General features: G+C 39.8%; 1 protein-coding gene across 1 annotated transcript in view; it reads right to left on the bottom strand.

Moving 5' to 3' along the window:
• Positions 1-18,449, bottom strand: part of Slc39a8 (solute carrier family 39 member 8) — a 66,306-nt gene that overhangs the window by 22,005 nt on the left and 25,852 nt on the right. The window contains exons 2-5 of the mRNA XM_055628305.1: positions 13,635-13,797; positions 9,228-9,397; positions 7,752-7,874; positions 7,072-7,242 (exon numbers count right to left, since the gene is read on the bottom strand). Of these exons, the coding sequence (XP_055484280.1) occupies positions 7,072-7,242; positions 7,752-7,874; positions 9,228-9,397; positions 13,635-13,797 (627 nt within the window). The remainder of the gene's footprint in view (positions 1-7,071; positions 7,243-7,751; positions 7,875-9,227; positions 9,398-13,634; positions 13,798-18,449) is intronic.

Below are 18,449 nucleotides of genomic sequence, written 5' to 3'. Positions count from 1 at the left end.
ACTTGGTTAACATAAATGAGAGCCATTAATTTAATTGGGTTGAGATTCTCAGAAAGTCTAAAATTCTCTATCTAAAGAAATAAAACAGACATATAGTAAGATCAAAATTATCAGCCAATCAATGATTTGATTCTAACCCAAAGGTCCATTTTTACGAATACCTAAGTTGCTCTTCAAGTGACTTCTATTATGTTTTATTTATTATTGGTAAAGTAGTAATCATCATAAAAATGAGATTTTTAAAATCTGGATGTTGGCCTCAGACATAAACTAAGTAGACATCATTATAGACAGATGAGTATCTGTGACGTAGTTATGTGTGTCTGTACATTATGTGTGTGGAGGAGTGTGTGTGTGTGTAAGACTCTACCCCGAGACCCAAAATCATCCCGACAAGGGCATACTTGATCTGCAGAGTACTTTAGCTTTGTGGTTGTTCAAGTTTGGGGTTTTTATCTTAAATATATAGAAAAATAGACCATGGATTAATTAAAGCAGTGAACAAATTCTGCCTCCCAAGAGCTTTGTCAAGAGACATGGATGCCATTCAGTGAAACACAAAGACCCTCTTGCTTAGACAAACTTTAACCCACTAAGCAAACGTGAACTCACCAGGTCCTGGTTCAGTATTCCCAGGCTGCAGGATGTGGCATGTAAAGAATAGAGCACAAAAACAAACAGGTTTAAAAGCATGAATAGCAGAAGCTTCTTTAAAAGGAAGGAAGAAGCATACTTTAGCAAGACTGATAATTATGAGAGACGCTTTTATAATGTAATCTTTAAAAATCAAACGAGAAAGCTGATGCTGAAGACCCACCGTCTTCCTCAAACTTCTCACTCTTCTCCCTGTTTTCCAAGTAAAATATTTTCAACATTTTATCAATCCGCATGCATGAGAGAGCAACATAGCAATTCTTCATTATACTAATGGGGGAAAAATTAACTTGACATCAAGCCTAATTGAGTAAAACCTCACTAATTCTTCTAAATAGGGATAAGCCTTGCTTGATTAGTGAAAGCAATTTTGTATAGAACATGTTTAGATAAATGCACTCATACTGATTTCATAACTCACACTAACAAATGAGGCTGCAGCAGCACGTGTGTAGGTGGGTCCTTAAAGTCCTCCACCATCTATGGGTAGTAATGTGGCTTGTCAATTACATAAGAACAATTTTTACATTGGCATTTTTTTTACATCTTAAAAATTAAATTTAATTAAATGAAAACTTTAGAATCTTGTACAAAAAATAACCTCAAAGACAGTTTTTGTAGATAATTGCCAAGATACTCTACAGACTAGCCTATAACCAAAAGGAATAGATTGTAATTAATTGGTCAGCCACCTGATTGGTAGAGTCAACATAAACAAGGTTTCACTCTACAGGCAATCCTCTGTTCACTGTCAGCTTTGTTCCTAAAGTTCTTTGGAAATCAGAACTGATTAGAGCAATGCTTCCATCGGGAAGTTGTGGAGCATGGGGAACACAGAGCCGGTTTATACGACCCCAGGAGGAGCCTGGGATGCTTCTCACAGACAGGATTTGGCCCTGGACTGCTAAGTGCCGCTGCAAAAAGTGAACAGTAACGACTGTGAAGCACACCTCCTTGCTTATCTAACACGACACAGTCAGCTCTGAAATCACACACATACAAACACTAAACTGACTCCATCGGTGATATATTTGTGTGTGTCTACGTATGTGCACAATAATAATCAAAGAAAAAGTCATCATCAATTTGATGGTGAGTAATGGTGGGATACGGGAAGGACTAGAGGGAAGAGGCATGGGAAGGGTGAGAGAGAGACAAGGAAAGGGAAGAACTGAAGTAGTTATAATTTAAACAAAATTTAAGGCAAAACCCCTTCAAACTGGCTCTTCTGAGCTCTCTTCTTAACTGAATCTTGACCCTGTGCTTCCGTATTAACCAATTCTTTGCAGAGACACCTATAGGAAATTAACTGACTTCCGTTTTATCCATAATACGACGCTCAAATTATAGAATTTACACAGTAAACAGAGGTAGAAGGTGTGGCTCGTTCCTGCAGTCTCAGCACTTGGAATGCGAAAACAGGAAGATCATGGATTTCCAGACCACCTGGAGAGACACAGCGGCAAACACCTGTGTTTCCCTCTTTAAAATAATAAATGTTTGGAATGTGGAGGACTACAGGAGGTAGAGTGGAACTAAAACTGACAGGGTTGACAGCATGTCCATTTGGGGCACATTAAGAACCCCAGATCCTTTTCTTCTAAGCCAGAGCATCCAGGTGGCCCTCATCAAAGATGACCGCAGATTTTCCTTTGGGAAACTTAAACCCAAGAGCCTCATTCATGGGCAAAGCAAACAAGGCTGAAATTGAGCACCATGGTGAAGACAGATACGTAATCATACTTTCAGTGTCCCAGAATCCTTCTCCAAACACACATCTAATAATACACACCATCTTTCTCATCCTTCAGGCCAAAAGGAAAAAAAAATGATCCACTCCCTACCAATTCTCTCCAGTCCAAAAAACTAAGAACAAACCCCACATATTCTCATAGAGAGCTTCCTGGTCCAAATCAATCAGAGAGACAGATGATAGATAGATAGATAGATAGATAGATAGATAGATAGATAGATAGATAGATAGATAGATAGGATAAGATAATAGAAAGATATATATGATAATAGGTAGATAATAAATAGATGATAGATAGTTTAGATAGATAGAAGATAGATAAATAGATAGATAAATTAGATAATAGATAGATAGATAGATAAGATAATAGGTAGATAATAAATAGTGATAGATAGATAGTTTAGATAGATAGATAGATAGATAGATAGATAGATAGATAGATTAGATAATAGATAGAAGATAGATAAGGTAAGGTAATAGACAGATTAGATAATAAATAGATGATAGAAAGATAGATTAGATAACAGATAGATAGATAAGATAATAGATAATTGATAGCTAGATAGATAGATTAGATAATAGATAGATAGATGATAGATAGACAGATAAAGAGACTTTGAGATTTAAGTTCTCTGTAACATTGTAATGCTTTTGTAATGCATTGTAATACGGCAGGGCAGAAAGTGTGTCCCTCCATCCCTTTGACACATTACCAGTACTTAGAAGAGCACCAAGAACACATCAGATGCTGGAAAATATTTCCTGGGTGACTTAATGGTTTAAATCTGTCAGCCTCTCACAGAGATCCAAGTTTCTCAAAAACACTTATTACTGGAGTATCGCTTTATATCAGCTGTTGGTGAAGTCTGCTCCCTAACATCGCCTACTTTGCAGATAAATTCCACTTCATCGAACCTCATTTTTAAACACAGTATGCACAGTAATCAACTTCTGTAAATGGCAGAGTAGCTTTTCCTCATTATAAAATCAGTAGGAGACCGGCTGCAGACTGCAGGAGGAATGAGCTAGATGGTCCCTCTAGTGGCCTAGCAGGGCTAACACATGCCAGAGAGACCCTAAGATTCCTGAGGATCTCGGTCTGCTAACAGAAGTTCCTCCCAAGCTGTGTGTCCTAGAGGAAAAGTTTCCACATCGCAAGGTTAACATGGCCCCTCCGCATCTAAATTTAAATGGTCTGTGTATCTGATTATTCTGTAATAAGCTATTTGGATAAATTTTTTAAATGCCACATTTTTTTTTGCCATACATTTTAGTTACTCTATAATATTTCTTTCATTCTTACATTTCAAAAAGAATCAAGAATGATGCTTTTAAAAGCTAAAGTACTGTATAATTTGTGTCCTATTGATATTATATCAAGTTAAACGACTTTTTTTTAATTCATAATTTCAATAGTAGCCTGCTGACCTGAGTTCACTTCCCTGAACCTACATGGTAAGAGGAGAGAACCAACTCCCACAACCTGTCCTCTGTTAACGTGGTCACTAGCCCTTTAATTTGTTTGTTTGTTTTGAGACACGGTTTCTCTGTGTAGCCCTGGCTGTGTTGGAACTCACTCTGTAGACCAGGATGGCCTCGAACTCACAAAGATCTACCTGCCTCTGCCTCCCAGGTGCAGGGCTTAGAAAGCATGCACCACCACCACCTGGCTCCTTTAGTTTTAAATCCAAAACTCTTTATTGTTTATGCTTCATGTAACAGAACCTGAATATCCCAATGGAAAATGGCTCAGGTCTGGACCAGGGTTGCATTCATTCCTCATGGAAGGCAGCGCTGCCTGACCTGGTCTTGTTCATTCTAGGGGACACAGGATAATTGTCCTCAGAATAAGAATCCAAACCAGGCTTCAAATTCTATGGCAGAGTATCCCCTTTGCCAGCAGATACCTGATGGGGTTTTTGTTTGTCTGTTGGCTTTTGTAGTGCTGAGAATTAAACTTAGCCTTGCTAAGACTAAGCAAGAGCTACATCACTAATTAAATCCCCTGTCCTTTTTCTTCACTGTTTGTTTTGAAACAGGATTTCACTAAGTTAGACAAACTGACCTTGAACCTAGTAGAGCCTAGACTGACCTTGACCTTGCAAGTTTTCTACCTAAGCCTCTTAAGAGTTAACATTATAAACCTGTGTCTCCATGTCTGAGTTAAAAGATTTAGTAATCAGTGTTTAAGTTGGCAGCTTAGTTGACTGGTTCTTCTGGAATCATCATCAGAGTTCAGCCATGATTTCATAAGGATCCATTATTTGCCAAAGCCTGTATAAAAAGCTAGAATTTATTCACACTGCAGGAGTGTTTTTACTGTCATTCTCTATGTTCCTTCAGTTGTGCCCTACATGATCAAATCCTCAGGAAAAAAAATTATTCTTAAGCTAATTCATTTCATCCCTCCCAATAAAATAACTAGTATTGAATGTAGCGTTAATGTTGTCATCTTGTTTCTAGCATTGAGAAAAAGGAAGACCAGTAAAATATGTAAGAATACAGCATCAAGCCAACATTTCTAAGTCCTAGGATTTAACGATAACTGTACTTACCCCACTTTATGAGGATCAAATAAGGTAAGCCATCTACTGTTCAAAGACCCAGAGCACATAAAAATGTTCTTTTAACAACCACAAGAAATCATCTATTTATATATTAGAATCTTCTTTGGTAGATCTTAATTAAAATCACCATTCGTTTCACTACCTGAGATAATTTCCAATTAATTTAATATTAACACAAAGCTATTCAAACACACTTGAGAATTTCCCTTCATCTGGTGGGAGAAGAGTACCACACATGTTTCCAAACAAGCATGTTTCCAGAAGGAAACTCAGATGTCTTTGTTGTTTCATTGTGGTTGTTTTGTTTTGTTTTTTCCTAACAACCTCTTTCAAATATTTCCTTTCTGCCTTTTATTTTTCTTGGTTGTTTTTCCCTCTCATCTCGATTGCTCACTTTTCCAATATGCTTGACTTCGTAGCTTGTGGATCCGCATCTACTGGATGAGTCATGCTGAAGATTTATCTCTCCATCTGCCAGCCGATAATTAGAGTCCACCCCATTGCCACTGTCCTCCCAGCACCCTTTTCTAATCACCAGTCTGCTCCGTCTGTACTCTATATTGGGCTGGTTAGCATCTCTAAGTCCTCACATCCTAATTAAAACAATATTTGTCCTCTAGTTTATGGGGATGGTAAGATAATTAGTCTACTGTTACAGGAACAGACCCAGAGCATTCAATAAAGTGTCAATTCTGAGCACGATGTAAAATTATCTACTTGGAGATTTCCATACTCTTTTTTAAAAAGTCTTAGTTAAAAGTATCCATGTGTTTCACTATACTAAATAACTCCTGTTAGTTTAGCACGGGTGTTCCTTCAGAGCCCCACAAGGAACATGACCATCTGAACACTTAATCTAGTCTAAAGTGGCTGCCTAAAAGAACATGGGTCAAGGGGCTACACTTACAAGGAATTTAGGAACTAACGATAAGAGGTCAGAGGTGGCTAGAGAGATGGTTGAGCAGCTAAGAACACTGGCTGTTCTTCCAGAGGACCTGGGTTCAATTCCCAGCACCCACACTCACAACTGTCTGTAACTCCAGTTTCAGGGACCTGACACTTTCACACAGACAAAACACCAGTGCACATAAATAAAAATAAATTAAAAAAAAAAATAAGAGGCTGGGGCTCTCTCTGACTTTCTTTCCTGGGCACTTCACCATACTCCCATTTCTCTTCTCCTATACTTTCCCGGTCCTGTCCCTCTCCCTCCCACCCTCCTCTCTCTGTATCTAATAAGCCTCTTTGTGCCAGAAAAGAAAAAGAGGTCAGTCTTATCATAAATGCTGAAGTTATAAAATATAAGTCTCAGAAGCTATCACTGGCTTTGTTTCCCACTTGCGGAAGGAGATGGTCCAGGTGAAAGGAAGAAGATGATGCTGAGATGCTTGTGGAAGAAGAGAAGGGTCACTGATGGTTCTGATGTCTCCAGATTTCTTGTCCAAGCAGCTTGGCTCTCCCATATAAGATACCAGTTTTCTTTTCAATAATTTACCTTTGACCACAGATAATTTGATTTCTATCACTTGAAATAAAAATGGTCATAATACATGGAGAGTAACCTCTACTTTCAGTAGTCATTATAAAAAAAATAGATAAGATAAAATCACTATTTGCCTAGCATATTACCTAGTGTGAAATACTTGCTTTAAAAATGGTACCCATTAATATTCTTCAGACACTGCAAACATAAATTTAAGTCAGCTAATCAATGAACACGACTTTCAAAACCTTCACATCTTGCAATTTCAAAATTGCTCAGAGGATTCTTTGCTTTGGAATCTTGAAAGAACTGAAGTAGTAAAAATGTCCTGAACTAATTTTACTGGAGGTATTATGCAAATCTAACTGAGAAGCTCTTGTACAGTGAAACAACCTGAGAGAACAATGAATCTCAAGACCAAGAATCCAGAGTTCCTTCAACTCATGTTCTTAAGCACCCAGAAGAAGAGCAGAAAGAGTGCAACTTATCCCACGAGGGTAGGCATGTCTAACATGTATGACTGTCTGAAACAATGGCTTGACTGCATTCCCTGCTGCCTCTATAGTGAAAAGTGCACAGAAGAATGAAAGTAAAACATAGTCAGCATAACATACCTGGAGGGACACCACGCTGACAGTGTCAAAATGAATGTGTCCGTTAGGCTCGGTGACCGCAGGGTTGGCATAGCATGTCACACCGTTGACTGTAGGTAATGGTAACGTTTTGGGTTGATGGGTTTTTTCTCTAGAACCAAAGTCATCATTCCCAAAGTGGGTGTGGTCATTCTACGCATGGAGAAAGCAAGTAGGTTAAAAGAAGAAAGAAGATGACTCATGGTGATAAGAAAATGGTCCATTGCTTTCATTTATAAGAGAAAACATTTTGGGGGTTATAGTTACAAAACTATCTATAATGTAAGTACTAACATTCTTCCTTAAACACATTCTTGTGGACTAGATTCCATGGTTTCTGCATTTTCTATGTTATAAGATATATATATATGATATATATATATATATATCATATATATATATATATATATATATGCTCTTATTTGATGACTATAAAGGAGATACAAATTATCCACATCTATTATTTTGCATTGATCTGGGGTTAATAGTTCCAAATTCTATATGAGTCAGGTATTTTTCTCACACTTGTCAATATACTGACTTTTATTTTCTTCATATTTGCTAGTGTGACAGTCAGACTTCTCACGTAATTCACAATTCTTGCCTTTGTTAGGGAGCCTGGGAAAGCAAGACATCAAATGCCTTCAGTCAGGTCCATTTACCTGGCCATATGTTTTCAGCAGCATCTTAAGTGTCCTTTCAACAAAGAAAAGCATGTAAAATCCGCCAAACACAGCGACTGCTTTCTCAACATAATTGTCGATTTTGGGATCAAATCCAAATGCCTAAGGAGCAGAGACAGGACAATTCACATAAAACCAAGTTAATTGACTTCTGGAAAACAATACCATAATTTCTTAGTATGCAATTTTCCCCAAAGTTGTAAGCCCACCCTCAGAATAAAGACGCTGAAACTCGAGTAGCAAGACCACACACATTGCATTAAAACCTTCCTACTAGCAGTCATCCAGTGAAGGGAAACCACTAGATCTTACAAGTTCCTCACCAGAACAGCCACAGCAATCTTTGCTTTAAGCGACCCACAAAACACACAAGATGCTAAACGCACATACTTAGCACACTGCATTGCACTGAATATTTTTAATGGAAAAGTGTGCATTGCAGTTCTCATTGGCAACTAGCCAATTGTACGGCTGTCTTAGAGTCATTTAATCTCCTTAGATTTTTCAGCTTTCTTCTTTATATTTGAGGGTTTTCGGTATTTCTCTCAGATTCTTTTTAGAAAAATACTAATAAGAACTATAACTCTAAAGAACTTATCCCTCATTTTTACATACAGATTAAAAAACTAGAAGAAGCTTTTGTTATTTTGTAAAACCTAAAAGAGGGGCACAACCTGCATACTATTTTTTTAAGTGGGGTTCGTTTCTTCCTCCTTCCATGTGCAGAATATATGGGAAAAATGGCCCATAGATATGTATGCATATGAATTTCTCTCATTGGCCTTTATGGCTCATTCTCTTTTTTTCCCTCTCTTATTTTCCATTCACTATTTCTCATTCTTATGTGGCCATAACAGAGACATGAAATAAAATGTGCACATTACGTACTGATCCAGTGAATACTAAGTGATAACGACGGCAGTCAAGTAATATACGTTCATCAAAAGAAAAAAGTAAGTTACTCTTTATTTGCCAACCCATGACTGATTTTCTCCTCTTAGCCAATTGAAAGCCGGGGAGGGGGAGGGGAACCTGTCAATCAGACACACAATTAATCTCTCATCTTGTAGTAAATATAAGGAAACTTTGTGGTCTGTCGTCAGTAACTTTAGTCTCTGGATATTCTACGGAAAATAATAAACAATAAAGCTGCAGAAAATTAAATGTGCCGATGAAAGGCAGAATGGCATGCTGTGTTTTCAAATGTGTCTTAGGGCGCTGTCTAAGCATGTCCTGGTGGCTGCTGTCCTGGAACAGTAACCTTTGTCTTTGACTTCAGCGTTCTTTGAAGCTTGAGGCAATTTTTGACACTTGCTGTGGCTCTGCTTTCTCATATTCAGAGCCTTATAAACCCACCAGAGAACGCTGTGAGAATTGTGAAGGTTAAAATGCAGAAAATGCTAACATGTTTAAAGGAAGCAATTACACACAGAAGTGCCCAGCCCACCCCCTTACCTCTGGAATAAGCTGGAAAATGGCATTTGAGAAAAGAGTCCCAATAGCCAGCCCTACAAAATAAGTCAAAATCTTGGGGAAATAAGACTTCTTTATCAACGGGGTCAAAATCAATCCCAGGAGAGATGCCAAATTAATAATTGTCACCGACAGGAGTCCATAGCCCCAAACTGTGGGTAAAAGGGGAAAAGAGTAAAAATTAGTTACAACCAATTGGTCAAATGCACACTAACTGCGTTACTGCACATTAACTTTGAAACATTACTTCTTTAAAGGCTTCAACAAATATCTTCTTCAAAACTAAAATGTCTCATTGAGAGCTTTGCAGAAAATTCCAAGAACACACCTTCAGTTGACCAAACATTTATAGAAGTCATGTTTCTAGAGTCTGGGATCCAACTTGCTTACCATGCAGAAGGCTCTTATGCCCAGTCCCCAGCATTTCATAAACTAAGCATGGTGACACATGCCTGTAATCTCAGCACTTGGGAGGTGCTAATTCAAGGTCATCTTCATCTACATTGCAAGTTCAAGGCTAGCCAGGGATATATGAAGTTATGTCTCTAAAGGAAATGAGATAGGCAAGTGACTTAAGCCATCCTGTGGGATCATCTTAAGATCAAAGGGTGTACATGGTTCAGGGAATTGGAGACTATCTGAAGAAGGACAAATAACCTGCTCTGCGCGGCTTCCACCTTCCTCGCTTCCTCTGTGGCTCAAGGCTGACTTTAAAATGTGGCCTTTTATAGAAAGACAGAAGCAGTATGAGATTCAAGGGAAAGGCATAAACTGTAGGCAGGGGACAGGGATCAATGGGAGTTGAGATGGTGTGGCTTCAAAGGAAAGATCACGCCAACACTGGGTTTCTCATAATCTCTGGACCCCTGAGATCACCTTTAAAAGAAACTCTTCTAATTTTACAAACAAAAGACTCCTTAACTGCCCACATCTGGGGCCTCCCAGAATCTGGGGTCAGCCAGCGCTGTGAGAACACAGATAATGAGCACATGGCAATGAAGGGAATGGCCTCATTGCACAACTCTCCTTGCCAGGCCCAGATGAAGACTAGGTGATGCTGGCAACAGATAGAGGTGATTCATCTTTCACTCATATGCACAATGGATACCCAATAAATGTTGGTTGGGGAGCAATGAGCAAATGCTGTCCTACTCTATGTGAACCATATTGCCGCCCACCATCTTGACTGTAGAGGCTTGGTTTAAGAACTGAATGGGAATGGGAGTGAAACACGCACAGGACAATTCAGTGCAGCAATATGGTCTGAGGGGTACCATAACCACTGTAACCAAGTCACATGTGGCACGGAGCACTGTTTGGGAGATGAGAAACTGCCCCCGCTAGTGAGATGAATGTTGGGCCGCTTTTCTCTCTGGCCCTGTCAGCACAGTGCGCAGAGTGGTACCGGTGCACAGCAAGTGTCTGCCAGGCTGCGGGCGCTGTGCTAAGCTATCAGTGTCTCCTACCCCGCTGGACCAACAAAGCCTTGCAAGGTCCATACTACTACCTGCCTCACATGGTTGTGGAAGCCAGAACACACAGAGTTCCCAAAAGCTCAAATCAAATAAGATAAGCTCTGACTTTGGGAGCTGGAGAGGTAGCTCAGAGGTTAAAAACATTTGCTGCACTGGGAGAGGACCAGAGTTCAATTGCCAGCACCCACACAGGAGAATCTACCTTCCTCTTACGGCTTCTGTGGCTACTGCATGCACAGGGCTCGCCTCCAAACGGGCTCACACATAAAGACACTCAGAGAGAAATTTTAAAATAATTAACTTTTAAATATAAACGTGGAGGAAAAATAAAAGGGAGCTGTAGAGATAGATCCCAATTAAAAGCACTGGTTATATCAGTGTGGTTTTATAAGGCGAATGAAAGGCAACTTCAAAACATGATAAAAATGTAAGATCTCTGAGACTTTTTATCTTCCCACTAAAATGTTACTATAAACACAGTCAGAACTTTTTGTGTCGTGACGCCTTTAAATTGGGTTTTTTAGTCTCTTTGGATGACCTTAGATTGAGCTCACAAGCAGTGAAAAGTTATACGTGGAATCTAATATATTTGGTTATTTTTAATGTCCTCTGGGAAAGTAGCATTACCTAAGGGCCAAGGAGTACAGTGAACCTATGGACACTTGTATAAGAAGCTGGTGGACGATCTGTAGATATGAACACTGCTGCACAGCCATGAAGACCTGAGTTCAAGTCTAGCACCCATATTAAAAGCTTTTGTGTGTCCACACATGCCTGTCACACCAGTGTTTCCAGAAACAGGGACAGGAGATTTTCTAGGGCTTGATAGCCATCAGCCTAACTAACTCCAGGTTCAGTGGGAGCCCCTGTCTCAAGAGAATAAAGTGGAGAGTAATAGTTCAGGACATGGTCTTCTAACCTCCAAATGCACACATAAGGGCACTCCGACCCACACATGTGTATATTCTCCACGCATACACCCAGACACATATGTAGACATGTGCACACACAAAAAGATCAAAGGCACAATCCTCTGAACTGTACCAGTCACGGGTTCATTTTGGTGCCACCCACACTTCTACAATAAAGGAGCTACGGTCATACCCACCTTACAGTTGAAGTGACTCGGGCAGAAAGATGCTGAACAATTGCTCAAGACCACACAACTGCACTAAAATGACACTATTAAGTATCACATCAAATGACAATGTGCTGCCAAACTAAACAGATTAGCAGAGAGGAGCACTCTATTCTCTTTATTGGGTTCTCTGTCCAAATATTTGGTGCCTTTCTGATCTTGTAACTGAGAACTGTTGACTTTTCTACTTTATGACTTTGTATTGTTGACCCTAGAATTCTCTCTCACTTCCTGCTTCCTCCTTTCCTGTTCTCATCTCCTGGCTCTACTTGACATAGAGTAACAGGAACAGCTAGAGTTAGAAAACACCTCTCTCTCTCTCTCTCTCTCTCTCTCTCTCTCTCTCTCTCTCTCTGTCTCACTCTCTGGCATAGAATTTTCCTCTGTATCCCAGACTGGTCTTGAACTCATGGTGATCCTCCTCTCTCAGGCTCTGAAGTGCTAGGATTACAGGCTGAGCCACCATAGCCAGATTTAGAAATACTTTTGAATGTCAGTAACTTTCCTTTGCTGGTGTCACTTCCTGAAACCATGGGCCTTACGCTATATTGAAGCCACTATTGTTCTAGGTACTTTATGAGTGTTGTTATTTAATCCTTAAAACAGCACTGTGAGAAACAAAATAGATTGGACGAGGAAACGGAAGTAGAAAGAGGTCAAAGCATGCCCCCAAAATGGCTGGAAACTTAGGGAGTTGGGTTTTGAAGTCTGTGGCTTTATTAGTCCATATTACTAGTAAATTTCAGTTTATTAAAAATGCTTTGTTGCAGCACTTTTCAAATCTAAAGTAAAAAGCATCAAAATGTAAAAGACTTACAGAAATGTAAGCATACTCTTGCAAACATTTGTAATCCTGGCATCTCCTTTGGTCTGCAAATTTTAAAGGGTTAGTAACTCCACACTTTACATACGAGGTCATCTGGAAGTGCCCTAGTTTTCTCATGCCTTCCGTCCTCACTGCAGACTAATTGACAAGTTTTAAAATAGCAGGAGAGGCAAAAGGTGATGGAAACTGACCAAGAAGTTAAGCCAGAGAGTTAACTCTGCAACCTATGTGTACAGCATATATGGTTTAAAATCAAGAAGCGGTCGCAGATAGACACAGAAAATGGTGTTTGTGACATGAACGCAGAACCAGAACTCTAGGGTGGTGGTTCTGAACCTGTGGGTCGCAACTCCCCTTCTTGGTCACATATCATATATCCTGTATATCAGATATCTACATCATGATTGATAACAGTTGCAAAATTACAATTATGAAGCAGCAGTGAGATAATTCTATAGTTGGGGGTCACCACAACATAAGGAACTGTATTAAAGTGTCGCATCTTTAGGAAGGCTGAGAACCATTTCTCTTGAGGGTAGAAAGGGGACAATTGGTAGAGGGAACAAGAGAAAGGGGAAAGGGAGAGGTTTGGGGGGTTAAGCACATTAAACACATAATACGTTTTTGCATGAAGAAGTCCAAATGTAACAGAGCACAATGTTTGATGAATATATACAATAAAAACTAAATAAATAAGTGAAAATAAAAGTTGGATATGGGAGTTTTAAAGCTTTCTAAGGGCAGTCTTGATCCCACAAGCAGAAGAGCATTACTTACAAAGCTTGTATGAGTTCCCATTATTCTTATCTAAATAGTTGCTGGATCTTATTTTACCAGGAGGTTTCTCACAACTTAATTAAAAGCAATAAACGAGAAAAGGGTGCACATGAGCCTTATCTCCTGCTGCCCCTCAGACTTTTCGCTGGGGTGAGAAAGCAGCTTCCGGGTACCTTCGGAAAGACTTGGCTTTGCAGTGTGCTTCGGGCGATCCTCGCAGGGATGGAAGTTCAGCTGCTGTAAGATCGCTGGGCAGACGGCCGAGAAGTTCGAGCTGGTTATCTGCGTAGCATTTGAGAAACCATGAAGAGAAAAGATGTCTTCTGCTGACAAACACTGCAACAGAGCAAACATAGGCACGGAGGTAGTAATACAGTCCGCAGACAATTTTTTTCTTGTAGATATTTTGTGGGGCCTGTCATAGTAGCTTCCTAGCATTCTTTGTTGATGGCTACTTGGTTCCTTACGGTTTCGTAGTTTAAAAATGTATCCATCTATGTAGCAATATAGTTCCAATATGTAAAAATTGTTTTTAAATATACCTTAGTAAACTGTTTGCTAAAATATTTATTATTCTAATGACCAATAATTAGCTTTTCTATACTATGTAGAGTTTTGCAGATAGTCCTGGGCTGTTTATAAATTCATTAACATTTTAATGAAGCAAAGAATCTACACTGGAAAAAGCAATCTTTGCAAAAATAATTTTTTAAAGGATCATTTACTCTCAAGTGCATTTTCACTGTAAACTATCTTCTAAATACTTGCATTACTAAAAAGAAAATAAAATAGATTAAACATTAATAAATTAACGCCATAAAATTAGAAAGTGTGAGAAATACCCTTTTGCTCAAACAGAAGCCTGTCTTTAATAAAACAGAAATGTTTTTTGTCCATTTCAGCCAACCCCACTGAAATCATAGCTTTGCACCATAAACTGAACTGTATTCCTCACAATTCATGTCAGATCCCAAATCTACAGCGTGGTGGTGATTTGTGGAGATAGTCTCCTGAAAATAATTAGCGTTAGAGGAGGCCATACAAGGAGGACCCTGGTCCAAGAGGATGACGGCCCCATGAAAGAAGGACACTAGAGAGGCCATAGTCAGAAGGAGCCGTCAACAGAAGGTCATGCCCCAGCACTTCCGTCTTGGACTTTGAGTCTCTAGAACGATGAGAAAATTAATTTCTATAGGTTAGGGCGCTTTGCATTGCCGTGGCTGCCTGATCTGAGTGAGCATCATAGATGGTGTTGAGCTGCGAATATAATGGTCGATGTTGGGGCTGGAGAGACGTCTCAGCAGTCAAGAGCGCTCTATGCTCTTGCTGAGGACCCTCAGTCACAGGCGCCTCTTACTCCAGCTCCATGGCGTCTGACACCCTCTTCTGGCAGCAATGGGAACTGCATGGACATGATACACATCTAGATAAGCAAGGCACACAGAAATACACAGAAATAAAAATAATATTTTAAGTTAATGTATTGGACCACAAAGCACTTTAATATCCCTTACAACAGAAACAATGAAATTAGTTGAAAAAAGGAAACCGATGCTATTATTAAGGGAAAAAAATGAAGACATCAAATGTGGAGACTCCAACCAAATGCAACTGTCAAAAACTAACCAATTACTTTATAGAAAATCATGTTTAGATGTTTTTCTTCCTTTTTTTAATTTTTGAGATTTTAATATTATCCTATTTCTCCTCTCCCTTTCCTCTCTCTAAACCCTCCCATATGTTCTTCTTTGCTCTCTTTCAAAGTCATGGCCTCTCTTCATTGTTATTGTATGCAAATATGTATATAGGTATGGGTGTGATGTGTAAGTATATGATATATGAGAATATAACAAGTAAGTGTGTATAAGCGATTCAACCTGTTCTCTTTTGGCGTGTGATAATGACGGCTGTGCACAGCCATCAAACATCCAACACTATTCCGCTAGTAGGCATTCCTAGAGCTGTAAATGCAAGACACCAGACTAAGAGATGAAGAAGATGGCTCGGCGGCCAATCAGAGAAAGGCGAGAAGGTAGAGCTTGTTTGTGACAAGGAGGATGCCCAGAGGCAAAGTTGCTACTCAAGAGCTGCAGAGCACACTTGGGTCAGTCATGATTTCAGGAATGAGTACGTGTGAGCACAAACACAGAGCAGCTGTTCCAGCAAGGAAGCCTCAGCCCATATGGACTTCAAGTTCCTCCAGCTAAAAACACAAGGAAAAAGGAAAACCTGTAAACATTGAATTCTCAGAAGTAAAGCACTAAGACCCTCAAAACGTAATGACTATTTAGAAATTCTTTTTAAGAGCCCAATTGTGCATCAGAACATCAACTTTGCTGAGGCGTGGTTAGTATTTCTTGATGATGATGAAGTGGCACTTTAAATGTCATGGCCTTTAAAGATGTCCTAGACGCCCATTGTGCATTACAAAAATTCTCCTGCGTGCAATCGGGAAAAACTAATCGGTGTAGTCAAATGAGTATAGAACAAACATCATGAGGGGACTTAAAATTTTCATGATCGGTCAGTTGTAGTGGAATTTTTGCTGGGCAGGTGGTCAGAAATCACAGTACTTGATAGTTGCAACTGTCCAATAGGCACACAGATGAATAGAGACTGCAAAACTCAAGGCTGAACTTGCTTTGTTTTGTTTGTTGTTATTGTTGTTGTTTTGGATGAGAATAGGCTATGTGTCAAAACAATCAATGCAGGCCTGATGGGCTTAAAATCGCTTATCCACTAAGAAGTAGAATGCAAATCATTTTAGACAACAGCCTGTTTTTCGATGTTTCGGTCTTGATTTACTAAATTAAACCCAAAACTAAACAAGGCAATGTCTATGAAAGGGCAGAGTCTCCACTGCAAGGCAAACAGGATGAGAGCTCAGTGCTGTGTAGAGAGGGCACAAAACCTGTTGGACCAGTGACAGTGACACTGCTGAGGAAGTCTGACGGCTAGAGCACATCCCTTCACCTCCAAACAATGATAAGTACCTTCTGGGAATTCCTGGGTCACAAGAGGTCCTGGGAAAGCAGTTCAAGAATGAGAGCACCAAATGATATCACCTTAAGAAGATTCACTGGACTTCCCAGACTGTCATATTTACCCACCAACAGCTTTTCTTTTCATTTTTTTATTAATTCAATTTACATCTGTGTTATAGGCCCCTCATTCCACTCCTCCTAATCCACCCCCCCTCCTGCATTCCCTCTCTTCTATTCCTCAGAATAGGGAATACCCAGCTCATCTATTCAATTGAGGACTGAATCATCTTCCTCTCCTGTGGCTTTGTAGGGCAGACCCATCAGGGGGGACGTGATCAAAAGTAGGCAACATAGTCTGTATGAGAGATACTCCCAATCCCCCTGACTAGTGGGCTGACATGAAGCCTAAGATGTCCACCAAACTTATCTTCTTGGGGTCTGTGCATTGTAGTTTGTCTATCCTGTACTATATGACTAAAATCTGCTTATAAGTGAGTATATACCATGTGTGTCTTCCTGGGTCTGTGTTGCCTCACTCAGGATGAAAAATGCAAATAGATTCATATTTATCACCCTGCACAAAACTCAAGTCCAAGTGGATCAAAGACCTCAACATAAAACCAGATACACTAAATCTGCTAGAGGAGAAAGCAGGTAAGACCCTGAACTCTTTGGCACAGGAGACAACTTCCTGAACAGAACACCAACAGCTCAGGCTCTAAGATCTCCAATTAATACATGGGACCTCATGAAACTGAAAAGCTTCTGTAAGACAAAGGACACTGTCAGTAGAAAGAAACAACAGTCTACAGATTGAGAAAAGATTTTCACCAGTCCTATTTCTGACAAAGGGCTAATATCCAGAATATATAAATAACTCAAGAAATTAAACACCAACAAACCAAATAATCCAAATTAGAAATGGAATACAGAGATAAACAGAAAAGTCTTTATGGAAGAATCTTTTCATTTTTGTTTAAATGATGTTCCTACTCTCTAGAGTCCCGTCCAGACTTTGCAGTGTCCTTCTAAGCTCTGTGCTCCTGGGAAATAACTCTAGCCTGCAGACTCTCTGACATCAATGGGTTGCTATTTGCTCATCTTGGCCACAGTGAATTGATCTGGAGCACCTATGTATACAAGATAGCAAAGAAAGCTAGTCACGATGGTAAAGGGGACTTAGATCCTATTACGCACAAAGCCCCCAAATTATACTCAAAATCCTTTCAGCAAATAGTTTCGTGCATTTCTGCTTCTGTGCCCACTCCTCCATCCTTATCAGGACTCAGCTCTCTCTGCTTCGTTTACAGATGGAATGTTGGGGACTGGTGTAAGGAAAAGATGAGAGGAAGATTACAAGCGTCATCCTTCACATTTTATACAACTGGCACCTGTGCAATATATTACTACTATAATAATTAGTCTTATTATGATGAATCTCAAGGAGTGTGGCAAGGCTTGAATCCGTAGACTTCCAATACTCCACAAAGACTCTTTTCTTGGCTAAGTTTTATCTAAACTCGGTCCTCAACCTTGAAGGCCCTTGTTAGAGGCCCACATCTCCATGTTCTAGCAAAGATCTGCTGAGCTAGAGAGAATCCTACCACTCTTAATGGCCGATTTCTTTCAAGTCCAACTCCCCATCTCTGACCCTTAGTACCTGTCATACTGACCTGACTTAAGGGAGGATTCCGTCATTTAATCAAAATTCTTCTTGTTCTTGTGTTTCTTCTTGGTGAGCACCCTTGCTTGTTGGCTGCTCCAAGCTGTTTGGAGGGACTCCAGTTCTATGCCTTCCCTGGATTGGATAGTTCCAAATGGATTTCACTGGCCACTGAGTGGCCAGATTAGTGGGCCAATCAGGAGGATGGTTTCAGGGGAGATGAGTGTTTGAATCAATGACCTCAGTTAAGAGGAGAGAGCATCAGCCCATTTTTGGAAGGATGGTTAAAGAAGAAATTCATTCATGTTGCCACCTCACTGCCTGGACACCATTTTTTTTCT

Source organism: Psammomys obesus, unplaced genomic scaffold (genome assembly GCF_907164565.1).
Source record: "Psammomys obesus unplaced genomic scaffold, mPsaObe1.curated_primary_1811, whole genome shotgun sequence".
Taxonomy (NCBI): Eukaryota; Metazoa; Chordata; class Mammalia; order Rodentia; family Muridae; genus Psammomys; species Psammomys obesus.
Note: the sequence above shows the minus strand (reverse complement) of the source record. Positions and strands in the feature narration are given on the sequence as shown.